Source organism: Adiantum capillus-veneris, chromosome 27, assembly GCF_014529385.1.
Source record: "Adiantum capillus-veneris isolate H3 chromosome 27, ASM1452938v2, whole genome shotgun sequence".
NCBI classification, from domain to species: domain Eukaryota; kingdom Viridiplantae; phylum Streptophyta; class Polypodiopsida; order Polypodiales; family Pteridaceae; genus Adiantum; species Adiantum capillus-veneris.
The window spans coordinates 71,970,217-71,983,625 of NC_140957.1; the positions used below are offsets into that span (position 1 = coordinate 71,970,217).

At 43.4% G+C, this 13,409-nt stretch overlaps 1 protein-coding gene across 2 annotated transcripts in view; it reads right to left on the reverse strand.

Annotated features, from left to right (window-relative positions):
- EMB1030 (Alanyl-tRNA synthetase, class IIc) overlaps window positions 1-3,798 on the reverse strand; it is a 57,766-nt gene extending 53,968 nt beyond the window's left edge. Inside the window, exon 1 of one of the 2 annotated variants that reach the window (XM_086503683.1) lies at window positions 3,596-3,798. In XM_086503683.1, the coding sequence (XP_086359809.1) occupies window positions 3,596-3,740 (145 nt within the window). In that variant the 5' untranslated portion in view covers window positions 3,741-3,798. The remainder of the gene's footprint in view (window positions 1-3,595) is intronic. The other variant, XM_086503684.1, reaches the window with a different exon arrangement.
- Window positions 3,799-13,409: the final 9,611 nt, after the last annotated feature.

Below are 13,409 nucleotides of genomic sequence, written 5' to 3' on the forward strand. Positions count from 1 at the left end.
GTTCCGAAAATTACTCTGGTTGATGACGTGGCAGGCTGTACAGTTTTCCGTGTTTTGCGTTGGCTGATGACATGGCAAGCTATACGGATTTCCGTAAATTACGCTGGCAGCTTTTGGCATTGCTTTGGGACCAGAAGCTTTTGAGTTTTGAAGGCTTTTCATTGTAACTGCTTTTCAGGCAAAGGGCCTTTAAATATGAGGTTAGGGCTTATTCTCTGACATGCTTCCTGGTGAAGGTGCAGAGTCTGGAGTACCGGCTTGTACTGTGTTGATGCAATATAAAGAAATACCAAAAGGGGCACCAAGGTTTGGGGCCAATACTCTCTGGGGTGGAATTCCGCCACTCTGTGTCGCGTCTCTCTCTCTCTCTCTCTCTCTCTCTCTCTCTCTCTCTCTCTCTCAGTTATGTTTTTATTGAAGTGCTAAAAGTCTGTTCAGTCTGCTCTTTTCTATTGGCACGTGGTGCTCGTCTTGTGACAGTGGTATCAAGAAGGCGAGATGTCACAAACTGCTGACGTGTCAAAGCCTAAAGAATGGAGCCAACTTACAAATGCCGACCGAGGGACCTAAACCCTAAGAAGAACAAGTACCAAAAGAAGAAGAAGTCCTACCAACTCATGGGGACCCCGTCCGATGGGGCCCCAGTGACAAAGGGATTAAAATAAAGCACGACTCACACACACTCACGCAAAGCTGATGACGTGGCAGCTGTACGGAAGTTCCGAAAATTACACTGGCTGATGACGTGGCAGGCTGTACGGTTTTCCGCGTTTTGCGTTGGCTGATGACGAGGCAGGCTATACGGATTTCCGTAAATTACGCTGGCAACTTTTAGCATTGCTTTTGGGACCAGAAGCTTTTGAGTTTTGAAGGCTTTTCACTGTAACTGCTTTTCAGGCCAAGGGCCTTTAAATATGAGGTTAGGGCTCATTCTCTGGCATGCTTCCTGGTGAAGGTGCAGAGTCTGGAGTACCGGCTTGTACTGTGTTGATGCAATATAAAGAAATACCGAAAGGGGCGCCAAGGTTTGGGGCCAATACTCTCTGGGGTGGAATTCCGCCACTCTCTCTCTCTCTCTCTCTCTCTCTCTCTCTCTCTCTCTCTCTCTCTCTCTCTCAGTTATGTTTTTATTGAAGTGCTAAAAGTCTGTTCAATCTGTTCTTTTCTATTGGCATGTGGTGCCTGTCTTGTGACAGGTATTGAGAGCGTTGGTGAAGAGGTCTAAAAACGCTGAAGTAGCAGGTCAAAACGCTGGCTGGCTGGCTGAAGGTGAGAAAACGCTAGGACTGCTGGGAGGCTGGGTGCGGAGGGCGCTTGCCCCCCCTTCTCCTGCCTCCTGCTCTTCTCCAATGCTCGAGTGGCTGCCTATATAGCGATGCAAGGACTGGATCGAGCAGTAGTCAATTCAGCCTCATGATTCAAATAAAATGCCCAAAGTCACTTATTATTTAAGTGTTCCATAAGAGGTGGTTCCCACGCGCGGTGGAAATGCTTATGTTGGGTGCTCATGTTGGGTACTAATGGCTTGTGCAATCAGAATATGCAGCTACTCTAAGTGTCTGGACATACACGTCCTACGTACACGCTCACAAAGGTGCAGAACACTTCCTAGGCTGACCTAAACCCTAGAAGTAAGTCCAACTTGTCCACATGCACATAGGGTTAGATGTGCACGTGACACCAAACTTCCAAGAACTCCTCCCAACAGAAGTCTAGAAGGTCCATCTAGAAGATCCCTCTATGAATTAGTCAAATCAAGTAGCTCACAACCTGACTCATCTTTCACTTGCATCTGTTGCTCATATCAACCACCACCAAGCTCGAGAATTCAAAATTTTAGTTATGTAAGATACTATTGCAATTTGATGTACATATCATGTCTGAACTAGCAGATTCTTTATATATTTCTCTCATTTTGCCCATAACCAAGTCATTAATAGCATCAACCTCATTAATTTTGGTACCCATAACCTACTTTTTGCCAAACATTTCCTCTCTAAGACAAGCCCTAGCGTTGATATTGACATTTAGCCACCTATTTTGGAAATTGGGGATGCAAAAAACAAGGGAAAGTTAGTTTTGGGTTCTGCACTTTTCTACTTGCATAAATCAAAAGATTTTGCAATCCCTTTAACCATCTCTTCCAAGACACTGAATCTATTTGTGCCTTGGCTTTCTTTGCTTTTCTGTGTTCTTCTTTCTTGTCCTCCTCCTTAGTCAGACACCCTACAGACTCCCAAAAGCACCACTGCGTTTCTATCTTGCTCTAACTCCGCAAGTAGACCTTGTTGAGTCTGAAACTGCTTTTTCCCAACGTCCTCTTCCACTTCTTCAATTGCTTCAATGTCATGTGCACATGGCTCTGTCTGCCACGTGGACATGCTACATCAACTTCTAGCAGTGTCTTAGAGCCTAGAGGAATTGGTACCGGTTATTTTGCGAGCCTATTTGAAGGACTTGAGTCTTGCATGCCTGGACAAGTCCATTAGATAATTTTGAAACCCTCTTGCATAAAAGGTTTGTAACACGTTTTGACGGATGTTGTTACGCTTCAGTGGCATCGTAATGCCATGTAGATTTAGGTTAGAGGAGCCTATCGAACCAACTCCCACAACAATCAGATTCTTGAATTGGTGCAGTAATTTAGCCCAAAAACTAACCCTACACATAATTTATCAATAAGTTAATTTTGGTAGTTTATTTTGTGAATCATGCCAAAGTCATTGCTTGACCTAGAACTAGGGAACGTCGTATATACCCTTGGCGTTTCGCAAATCCTCACCCTCCATCCTGCCAGCATTTCTGCAAGTGGATCGCTCTCGCTCTCTCTAGCGTCTTGGGAGTGGGATCGCTCTCTATTGAGAAGCCAGCAACTCAGCCTAGCATTTCCAGTTTTTGTAGCTTTCAATACATCTCTGGCAACCCATTACCCTCTTTGCCTAGGTGCCCCTTTGCTCTAGTATCGAGCCCTCTCTACGGCCCATTCGTTGCCGTAACAGCCAAATCATTTTTAGCCTGCATTAGCCCCACATTTACTGCGGTGTTGGAGCCCATAACCAATCCTTAAATCCTCTCACATCGGGTGTGGGATTGCAACCTGCTCTACATGCCGAGTCCTCACCAAGCAGGCCATGAATTATGCCGATGCCTTGATGCATGAGTCAGAAGTGCTGTCAGACTCTGCTCGCAGTGTCACACCGTAAACCAGCAGCAAGTGCAGCATGTAGTGCTGGAAACGCCAACTCCCGGAGTACCAACCTCAAAGTGATCACAGAGAATTCTTGCATGAGCTGCAGCATTCTGTCATCCAAGTGCATCTTCCGCCGCCCCTTCCAATGGCATACACTAGCTTTGACTACTTCGATGATTGGAAGTACCAAAATGCTTAGCAGCAGTTCCAGGCATTAACTTAACAAAAGAAGCACCATGTGTGGTATTTTCAACTGATGCCGTTTCAGCCCCCAAATGGTCCTTTTTTGACAAGAAACTGTGGCACATACCGCAGCCCAAGATAAAAAATCTCACTCCGTCTGTTCTTTATTGGTCCCTAGTCTCTCTCTCTCTCTCTCTCTCTCTCTCTCTGGGGGACGCATACCTTTTGCCAGACCGAAAGAACCTCTGGAAGCTCTGAAACAGAGCTTGTAGACATCGGCAAGCGCAAGGGTGGAAGGCATGGTAGCAACGTTGGTAGCCACTCCGCCTGTGGCAGTCCAAAGGACTGCCTTCTGTCCTACCAACATTGTGAATGGTTGGCGAGCTAGGAAGCTCCTATGATAAGCTTTCAGTCTCACCCGCGGTACATTGTGAGTTCAAACCTTGTCCGTGACATTTTTGAGGTCTGTTGAAATAGCTAGGAAGCTCCTATGATAAGCTTTCAGTCTCACCCGCGGCACGTTGTGAGTTCAAACCTTGTCCGTGACATTTTTGAGGTCTGTTGAAACTGCTCCTCCGATGCTAAGTGTGATTGGCTGAAAGTATAATGTAGGTGTTCCAGACCCATTTGTCTCACGGGCAGCCTCACCACCCATGGGTCTTCCATTCGCTTTTCAGCTCAAAGCTTTGAGCGCGAAACTAGGGCTAGTAACAGCATTCTAGCTTGTTGTGACAAAAGCAGGTGGAGAATATACGACTGCTGTGTGAATTCAAAAGCTCAAAAATCTTGCCTGCGGGTGGGTCGAGTGCAAGTAGTATGAACAAGCCCTAAGAATACTCCTCGCATGTGTGCTTGTGCACGTGCGAGTAGGAAAATGTAATAACTTTTATATTGATGAACGAGCATTCTGATCGCTTATATGAATGAGCATTCTGATCATCTAATTCTACCAAAGGGAAAAAATCGGGGCTAGGAGTGGCTTAATCTCTCAACCCCCTCAATATTGAAGTAAGTGCCTTACGAATCCACTAGTGCATGCGATTTGTTGTTGAGTGCAAATTTGCATCGTTTAACGGATGTTGTTGACTTCACAATATCATAGTCCACAACGCAATTCACAACTCGTTCAGTGCAACCACAATTTGCGGCATTCAAAATTTGATCACATCTAGTTCACAACTTGTTTACATACCAATTCAAACCTATTTCACAACTGTTGAGTTGACATTCATATCGAGACCTAAGGTTTTTGGTTAAAGTGCAACTAGTTCACAATACAAAAGCTATAATGCATATGACTGCAAGTTCATATATTGTTCACATCTAGTTCAAAACTCATTTACATACAAGCTCACATTGAGTTCACAATTGTTAAGACACATCAACTTAACATTTGAATTGACTACCAAGATATTTATTGATTCGCAACACCTATTTTAAACCATGTGTCCCCTCCAAAAGTGAGGTGTCCTTTAGTACGGGGGCAAGTTCCCGCTTCAATCTTAAGTAACAAATCTTGTGTTTCAAACTCGTAGGATAGATTTTTGATGTCTCTTGGATAGTCCTTGTAAGAACACAGGTCCTACGGGCAAGGTTGGACAGTGTGTATGCTAGGGGGAGGCTATAAGATAGCATGGTTGGGTGGAGACTAGCACACTTCATTACTCCATTCCTTCCAGTATCCGGCCTATTTTGAGAAAGGGGAAAAGCGGGTTGCATGTGAATGGGATGCACATCTCCTCGCCCACGTTCCGCATGCAACAGATGGAGAAGACGACGGCCCACAAGGTAGCAAAAGATAAGACAGGTACAGCATGAGAGAACAGACGGCGAGAAGCAGTAGCCGACTAAGGTGTGCGACCAAGGCAAACTCGACCGACAACTCTACAACACTGAGGCTTTGTTGGCGTTGTTTGTTGTGTGCGTAGAAAGGCCCTCTAAACCCTTGCATGAAGGAGGGTTGAGCCCACCCATGAGGGTAAGAGGCCAACACCCTACCATCTAAGCTATTGAGACTTATTGTATATAAGAAGGAAAGATAGCATACTTGAGTCGACAAAGAAAGCTAAAAGGAAAGGAAAGCTACAAACGTCAAGGAAGTACTTTCACCCTTCCTTTTCACTCCTTAGAGAAAGTCAAGTTTTCTTCCAAAATTCATTTTTCTTCAAGAAAGAAGCTTCATAAGGGAACAAAATCCTTCACAATACAACGAGCTTTTGTGAAGAATCAACAAAGGTGTTCTTACGAAGAACAAGACATTAAGCGCTACAAAATTTCGCAAGGCAAGGATCGCATGCAACGTGAAAGTCATCGAGCATAAAAAACACAACGACTTCAAGCTTTACAAGGTACAAGTTGACGTTTTTTTTCTCTCTCTACATTAGCGTGTGTTTACCATGGCTGGCAAGGATATCCCACATACACACACTTTTGATTTTGAGCACGCACATCAAAATCCGGCAACCATGGGCACTGCCAATACTAATATGCATGACGATGATGGTCTAGGAGATCATGGCCTTGTAGATGTGGCTGCTTTCAAGACTTTGAAAAATCTCCAAAGCGTACTTGAACGCAACCTCTCTGCATTAAATACAAATGTTACAAACCTTACTGAACTACTTATGACATTTATGAATTCTTAGACTGCTCAAGGATCCCAAGCTAGCACAGTTCAAGGAACCCAAGCTCGCATGGTTCAAGGAACACACGTTTGTACGACTCAAGGAGTCCATGAGACAAGTGCTTTAGAAGATGCATAAGGTAGCAATGCATTACTTTAGAATATCACCATTCTTGAGTTTCAAGGTGAAGAGCATGATCGCAACAAGGATGCAGTCAATACGTTCTTACACAAATGGAGTGATATTCATAGGCTAAGACACACTCCAGATATTAACACAGCTGTAAAATAAGTCTATCTCTTAAAGGCAAGGCCTATAATTGGTGGATGACATTTCCAATAGATGCTCGTCTTCGGTCTTGGGCTGCCTTTCAAGCTTCTTTCTCCAAAGAGTTTCTGGACTCCAATTAGAAGATAAGAATTGGATAGCATGGGGTGCATGCCGCATGTCTGGCCTCTATCTCACTCACTATCTTTCTAAGTATCGAGAAATCATATTAAAACTAGAAGGTTTAGATGAATTCCAAAAGATACAGGGTTTCTGTAACATTTAATGATCTAGTAACTTGTGTGTAGCGGATAATAACATAGACATAGTGAGCATTTCATTAAAACTAGATTCCTAATGAGCATAGCAAGAGTGCTTGGATGGAGAGAGCAACAAAAGCATAACACCTAGTTAAATAGGCATGAACAATACTTCAAAAAGAGAGAGAAATTAAGCTATTGACAACAATTGAGGACCGGATTTACATGGAGCTAGTCCCCCCTCCAAAAGGATTTGTATTATAGGTTTCTTCCGTTAAGGGAGACATTTTACAATACAATACTTTGTGTTCCTTCAATAACTTGCTGGTGCAATGAAGATGGAAGCTTCAAGCACCAAGCTTACACTTGAAAAACACAACATCAATTCCCTCATGGTCTCAAACCCAAGATCCCACACACCTTCAAAGATGGTGAGAGCTAGCGGGGTATGAGAGTAGATCAAGAGGAAGAAGGAGTATTCTTACGAGAAAGAAGTATGTCTCCTCACATAATCACTCTGAATAGCTTAACATAGCTTATTTAATTAGCATGGTAGAGGAGATGAGCATGCATTGGAGCTTTGCTCTTGGTTGGATTTGCATCACAAAGCCAAGAGTTGTGAGTAGCTTAGCATATCTTAGTAATTAGCATGGTAGAGGAGATGAGCATGCATTGGAGCTTGGCTCTTGGTTGGATTTGCATCACAAAGCCAAGAGTTGTTGGTGTAGGCCTCCCTTCTCACAAGCTTGGAGTAGATGATGAGCTTTCCATTAAAGCTTGAGAACGAGATAGTCTTCCCCTTACTTCACACATGAGATTGTGTGAGTGTGTGTGTGATAATGCCTTGCAAATATCAGTCTCCCTCTCTTTCTTGGTCGGACCCTCTTGCTATTTGCTCATGTTGGCATCCTATTGGCCCCTGCAGCTTAGCCAATGACAATTAAGAAGCATAAGTGATATCTTTGTGACATGTGTCCCCCTTTCCCCTTTTGTGAGAGCTTTAGGTATTTAAATAATGCAACTAAACTCTCATTGGACCTCTTAGTCTTCTGGCCAATAGGAATCAGGCAGCCATTGGGTTGATGAATGCTCATTGGACCCCTTGGGAGACTATCCAATAGTCTTCTAGAGAGCTTAATTTCTATTGGTTCTTTTATCAAGTGTTTTTAAATGAATTAAACTAAATTTACTCTAGCCTAATTCTCATTGGTCCATCTCTATGGCCATCCAACAGGATTTGAATGCACCTTGGGGGCAACTGGGCTAGGAAGCTGACATGTGTCCACTATGCCCTTTGTGTAAAGGGAGCTTAGAAGAGAGTGTGTGCGTGTATGTGTGTGTCTTTCTCTCTCATCCCCTACTAATATGGCTCGCCCCCTCCTAGATAGGGATGTGGGAAGACTTTTGAGTCTTCCCACAAGCATCCAATTCACCCTAAGGCTTGACCATTGAAGATTTTAGTTAAACTTTGGAACCTTAGCATTTTGGAAGTCTTAATGGGCTGAACCTCAGGGACTTTGAAGCCCATTGATGCACATTTCTCTTTTGCAGATGCCCCCCCCTTTGGATCCCTATTTTCTCTCCTTTGGATCCCTACTGTGACCGGTCTACCAACCTAACCAATATTCTAGCTTTTTCTCCCTTGGTACTTCCCCATATTAAATGATCAGTTTAACATGAGAAAATCATTTAGGAGAATTAGATATTAGTTATTATGGCATTACCTCTCTCTTGAAATCATAGTCATCCTCGACTATGAGGTAGAGACGATGTAAGACCTAGGGAACTGAGACATAGGATCCTTCTCCCTACCGCCCTTTTATTTAGGCCTAGCTCCTAGCTCTTGCCCTAAGTGGATCCCCAGTCTACACTGGTCCAGTCCAGGCCCTTGGCCTAGGTCCCTGACCCCCTAGGTTGGGCCTTGCCCCGTAGGACCCTTGTCCTGACATTACTCCCCCCTTAAGGAAGAGTTTTCGTCCTCGAAAACACAAGTAGTAATATTTTCTTAAGAATACTGATGTTTTCTTTATTGACGTCCCATACTTGAGCCAGTTGTCTGTATGATCGATAGGTGGTGCAGTGACGAGGTTCAATGAAACCAAGAGCAACATCTTGATTTTCAACATTGTTGTCCTTTTGCAACCACTTGGGTCTAAATGGTAACTCCATTTATAACTCACTTGAGTACTGTAAAGGAGTAACCATAACTAAGAGTTGTCCAAAGGCATAACCAGTTGTCAGATCTTTTGAAGGTACTGGAATAATGCAAGAGAACCTTGGCGCAACTGCCCATGAAGTTGAGAGCCAGATTTCCAACTCGCGTGAGTATATGAAAAAGCTTCATAGCTATTGAGGGACTTCATAGGGAGTGTCCTCATGTCAGACTTCTGAACATTTTGGAACACACAGAACTACTTGTTCACCCCTAATGAAGTTTACATGCCAACATAGTTTGTCAGAACACCTGGTAAGTCCTTGACGTATGAAACGATTGAAAGAATCTCCAACCCCACCACAACAGGTGTTCAAAGTTGAAAACCGTGCTTAAGCAAATTCTAGAATAGGGAGAAAATCATCTATTCAGAAATTCATTGTGCTAACGTATGCTCTTAGCAGATCCTTTAGCAAAAGATATTTGTAAGTTTCCCATCCAACACGAGATGAATAGCAACAGTAAGAGTGAGGTGTTGTTCCCCAACCACTTACAGACAGTCTTCCCTGACTGTCGATAAACTAAGACTCAATTATTGAGTATCCAGCCATATATTTTATATGGAGTGAAGACAACCAACTAGGTTGAAAACGGGTGGACTGGAGTAAGCTCCTAGAGTTTAGACCATCCAACCATAGACACCCATCCTGAGCCAGTGCCTTGTATGGCAGGGTGTAAACTCATAATAAATTTGTAGGAGAGTGTGCGCTCCTTGCCGCACTGTCGAAGCAAGGGACTTGCCAATACACCGTGTGCGAGCCACAAACGGCTCCAAGCACACAACAAGCCTAAACTAGCAAGCTCAAAGAGAACAAAGGGTGTGTCACTCACCGCTCTACGCTTGCCTTCGTGGTGGATTCCTCACCGCGATGAAGAAGAAGCTGCAGTCGTGCCGCGCTCAACCGCTTCGCCGCCGTCGTGCCTTCATAATGCTCGATCGCACACACACTCTCCCTCTCTCTCTCTCTCACACACACACACACACACAAGGAGGTGAAGAAGAAGAAGATGGAGATGGAGCAAGAGCACTCTTCTATTGCACAAATGAGAGAATGAGTAAAAATTAGGTTTAGTTGGCTTTTATAGGAGCTCACCCCATTCACACTTGGGCGCCCATGCTTAGCCAACTAATCCCTTGAATGTCCAAGTTAAAGTGCGCCTCTCATCGGCGATCACTCTACCTTTCCCTATTGGTCCGACAAGCCCGGTACCTGACTCTACCGAATACATAATACACGTTCGTCGTAGGTGATGGGTGTCCGTGAGCCGTGAGGGTTAACATGCCCCCCTTCCTGATGTAGATTCCGTCCTCGGAAGCTATTGAGTTGAAGCTGGTTCGTCGAGGTGGAAGAGCATTTGAGATGAATGTCATTAGCCTTCTTCAGTCACTGCAAAATCAAACAACATTGGCACAGTAATGGCATTCTCTTAAAAAGCATATGCAGTTTTAGGTAGACACATTGATTGGAAAAAGAATTTCAAACAATTTGGTAGCAATGAACATTAAATTGCAATGTAATCAAATGCATAAACAGATGTACAGGTAGAAAATTAAACAAGTCTAGGGTCGCTAATTTGACGGTCGAAAGGCACTAGAGATCGAATATTAATACCATGGGTAAGCTTCTTAATTTTCTGTGGTCAATTAAGTTGTTTAATCGCGAGAGCCAAGTATTCATATTCGAGGGCTGACTAGAGGCTATATCTAGAAGACTTTGTAGTTAAGCTACCATAAAAGGAATTTCTCATGAAATCATCGCCTGACTGATTACTTTTTCTTTGACCCCCCAAAGTCTTTTCACATTGATTCAATTATGATGTGTGTGCTTATTTTGTATGCCTTGGGTTTTTTGCTTTTCAAGGAAAAGCGCCCACACTGGGAACCTCTAGGGCTCTAGTACCATAGGCGATACATGTGAGTGAAGTACCAATTCAAGCTGAGATTTCTCTTCCAGCGTAAGATTTTACATTGTGGCACTTTGATTTTTTGTTTGTTCATTTTCAGCATTTTAATTTTGTAACTTTGGGGGGTCATATAACACTATTACCCTCCCCAGGCTCATCACATTAGTAAACTCCCTTTATAATAATTAAGCTAAAGGTCACTAGGGTTAAGCCCACTAGAAAGCCCTAGTACATTTCATACAATGCTGCCTAAATCGGATTAAGAACCTAAGTAACCATTGCTTATTAGGAAGGCATTCCCCATGGTATTAAGAGAAGATTTCTAGTACCTAGCTTGGTCAAACTAGCTTAGTCGGACTGCTTGATTTTTAAACCTAGACAAGTGATTATGACAAAACATTACATTGAATTAAATGTTTGATACTAAGCAAATGCGCTGAATATTATGCTACCAATCACAATCAAAGCAGACAATCATAGATGCAAAAAGATAAGGGCAATGCTAATGGATAAGAAACACCTGTTTGTGTTGATGGTCGCGCTTGATTTGAAGTGTGAACGAGAGAAAGGTTCCATGAAGGTCCAAATCCTATCAATAGCAACACGCTCCTGTACACACTAGGAAACAAAAGGAATACCTTCAGGAGGCACATTAGTGGGAAAAGAGAACTTTGCTAATCACTCAACTCTAAAACAGAAACACTCCTATCGTACTAATCTTACCTACCCTCCATCACTCAAGTGATGAGGATCAAAGGTGTTTTATGGCATAGGTTTCTGTTTCACTGTACCAAATGTGACATGTGTAGGTCTGAGTCAATGTTTTGACTTTAATGTGCATACTCGTTTGCTAATTGCTCTTGCTCTTTTTTTTTTTTGTGAGTATAAAGCTTTATATGTACATTCCCTAAGATTGGAATTGAGAGGTCAGGGAAAAAGGTTGAGAGGGAAACAAGTGAATGATGGATGTCCACAAACACTCCCCCCTTCCTTGGGTAGATCATACCGTTTGAAATGAGCTTGTCACCCTTTGAAACCAATTGTTCCAGTTGGTAATAGGTGAGGATTTTTGCCAGTAGTTTTCTATTACCCTAGGTGCCTCGTCAAGTTGCAAGGGTGGTAAGGTACTCTCCCAGGATCGAACTTGAAGTGGTTCATTAGGTGATTCTTGAACACTGGGAGGTGTGGATTCTTTTGTAGCTTCATGGAGGTCCACTACTATAGATGGAGGCTGTGTAGAAGCTTTTACCTCTATGGATGTATTACATGAGGAGCTAGAAGCTTCATGGGACTCCCCCCTTCCTAAGCTAGGTGGAACAAATCGTTCTTTCTTTGGTACCCAAACTAGCTCGGGAGCGGGTGTGTAGCATTCTGTGATTTTTTTCTTTTCACGATCATTGATTCGTTTTGGAGCTACGGGATTGGGCTCACTTGGGTCAGGTGATAGGTAAGAGCACAATCTACGTTTTGGCACCCAGATTTGATCATTTCCTTGATAGTAGCCTTGGGCTTCCAATAGTCGTTTAGGGATCCATCGCAACATTTTCTTACTTTTCTTGGAGCGAGTGGTACGTTTCTTACAAGGCTTCTGTTTTTTAGCACTAGCTATGGTCACTAAAGAAGCTTTAGGGACCCACTTGTATGTTTTCTTCGTTACATTAGGATGAGTCTTGTTGGAAGCGATATGCATTGCTTGTAGCATATTTAAGGGTACAGGCATTTCATCCCCCTCAGGTGTTACCCAGGTCGTCCCCCTGTTTCCCCAAGTGTCTATGGTTGATGCTAGGTGGACCCAATCCACATTGTCTGATTCAGTCATCCCAGGTAGGATATCCATATAAGGAGAATCTTGGCCAATGTCTGTATCCTTCTTACAAGTGTAACAATATTGTAGTGGGGCCGAGTGAACTGTGGTGTCAGAGCGATGATCAATAATGGTTTTACTCCCTAAGGGGTGTACCTTACCAGTCACCAAATCCACTCTAAGGACAGAGTCTTGGAATTGCAAATAGACATGATTTTTAGACCAATCGTGAACCATTTGTGCTTCCCTCATGAATGGTCGTCCTAAAATCATTTCATATGACATAAGGTGTTTAGAGAAATCCATTACAATGAACGTATGTCGTACCTTGTGTCCTAGAACTTTGATCTTAAGATCCTTGAGCATCCCCATAGGTTTGGCTATGGTACCATTTGCCATCTTTACTACAATGTTAGTAACACTGAGGCGGGGTTTTCCCATGGATTCCCAACAATCTTTTGTAACGATGCTAACTCCCGCACCACCATCAAGAATTCCCTTTATAGTTAATCCCTTGGTAGTGATGGGTAGGGTCACATTAGACTCGTCGCCTTCAAAATACTGCCCTAATTCGTTAATGGGTACCTCGATCACAGACTCGTGTCCATCTAAGTCAAGTGATTGCACATGATTTTCCTCATCAATCATAATCGAGTCAGGCCTATTTGGTTGCGCAAACTGCGGTAATCCCGTTCGTAGCTCTCCGTTAAGGAATGCTCGAAGTGCAAGGAATAACTCAGGATCTCCATACAGCTTTGCTATGATCGTGGTTCGGACCTCAGAAGACATGAAGTCCACTAGTTTGGCAACATTCATTGGCGTTTTGCAGGGTGTAGGTCCTTGACTAGGAACTTGTGAGGATGGAATCTCATATTCCTCAATGGGATCAGGTATTCCTTCGTTAAACATCCTTTCCAACAAGAAGGGTGTATGCTCACTTTCTGATGTCCCGTCCTTGCTCCCT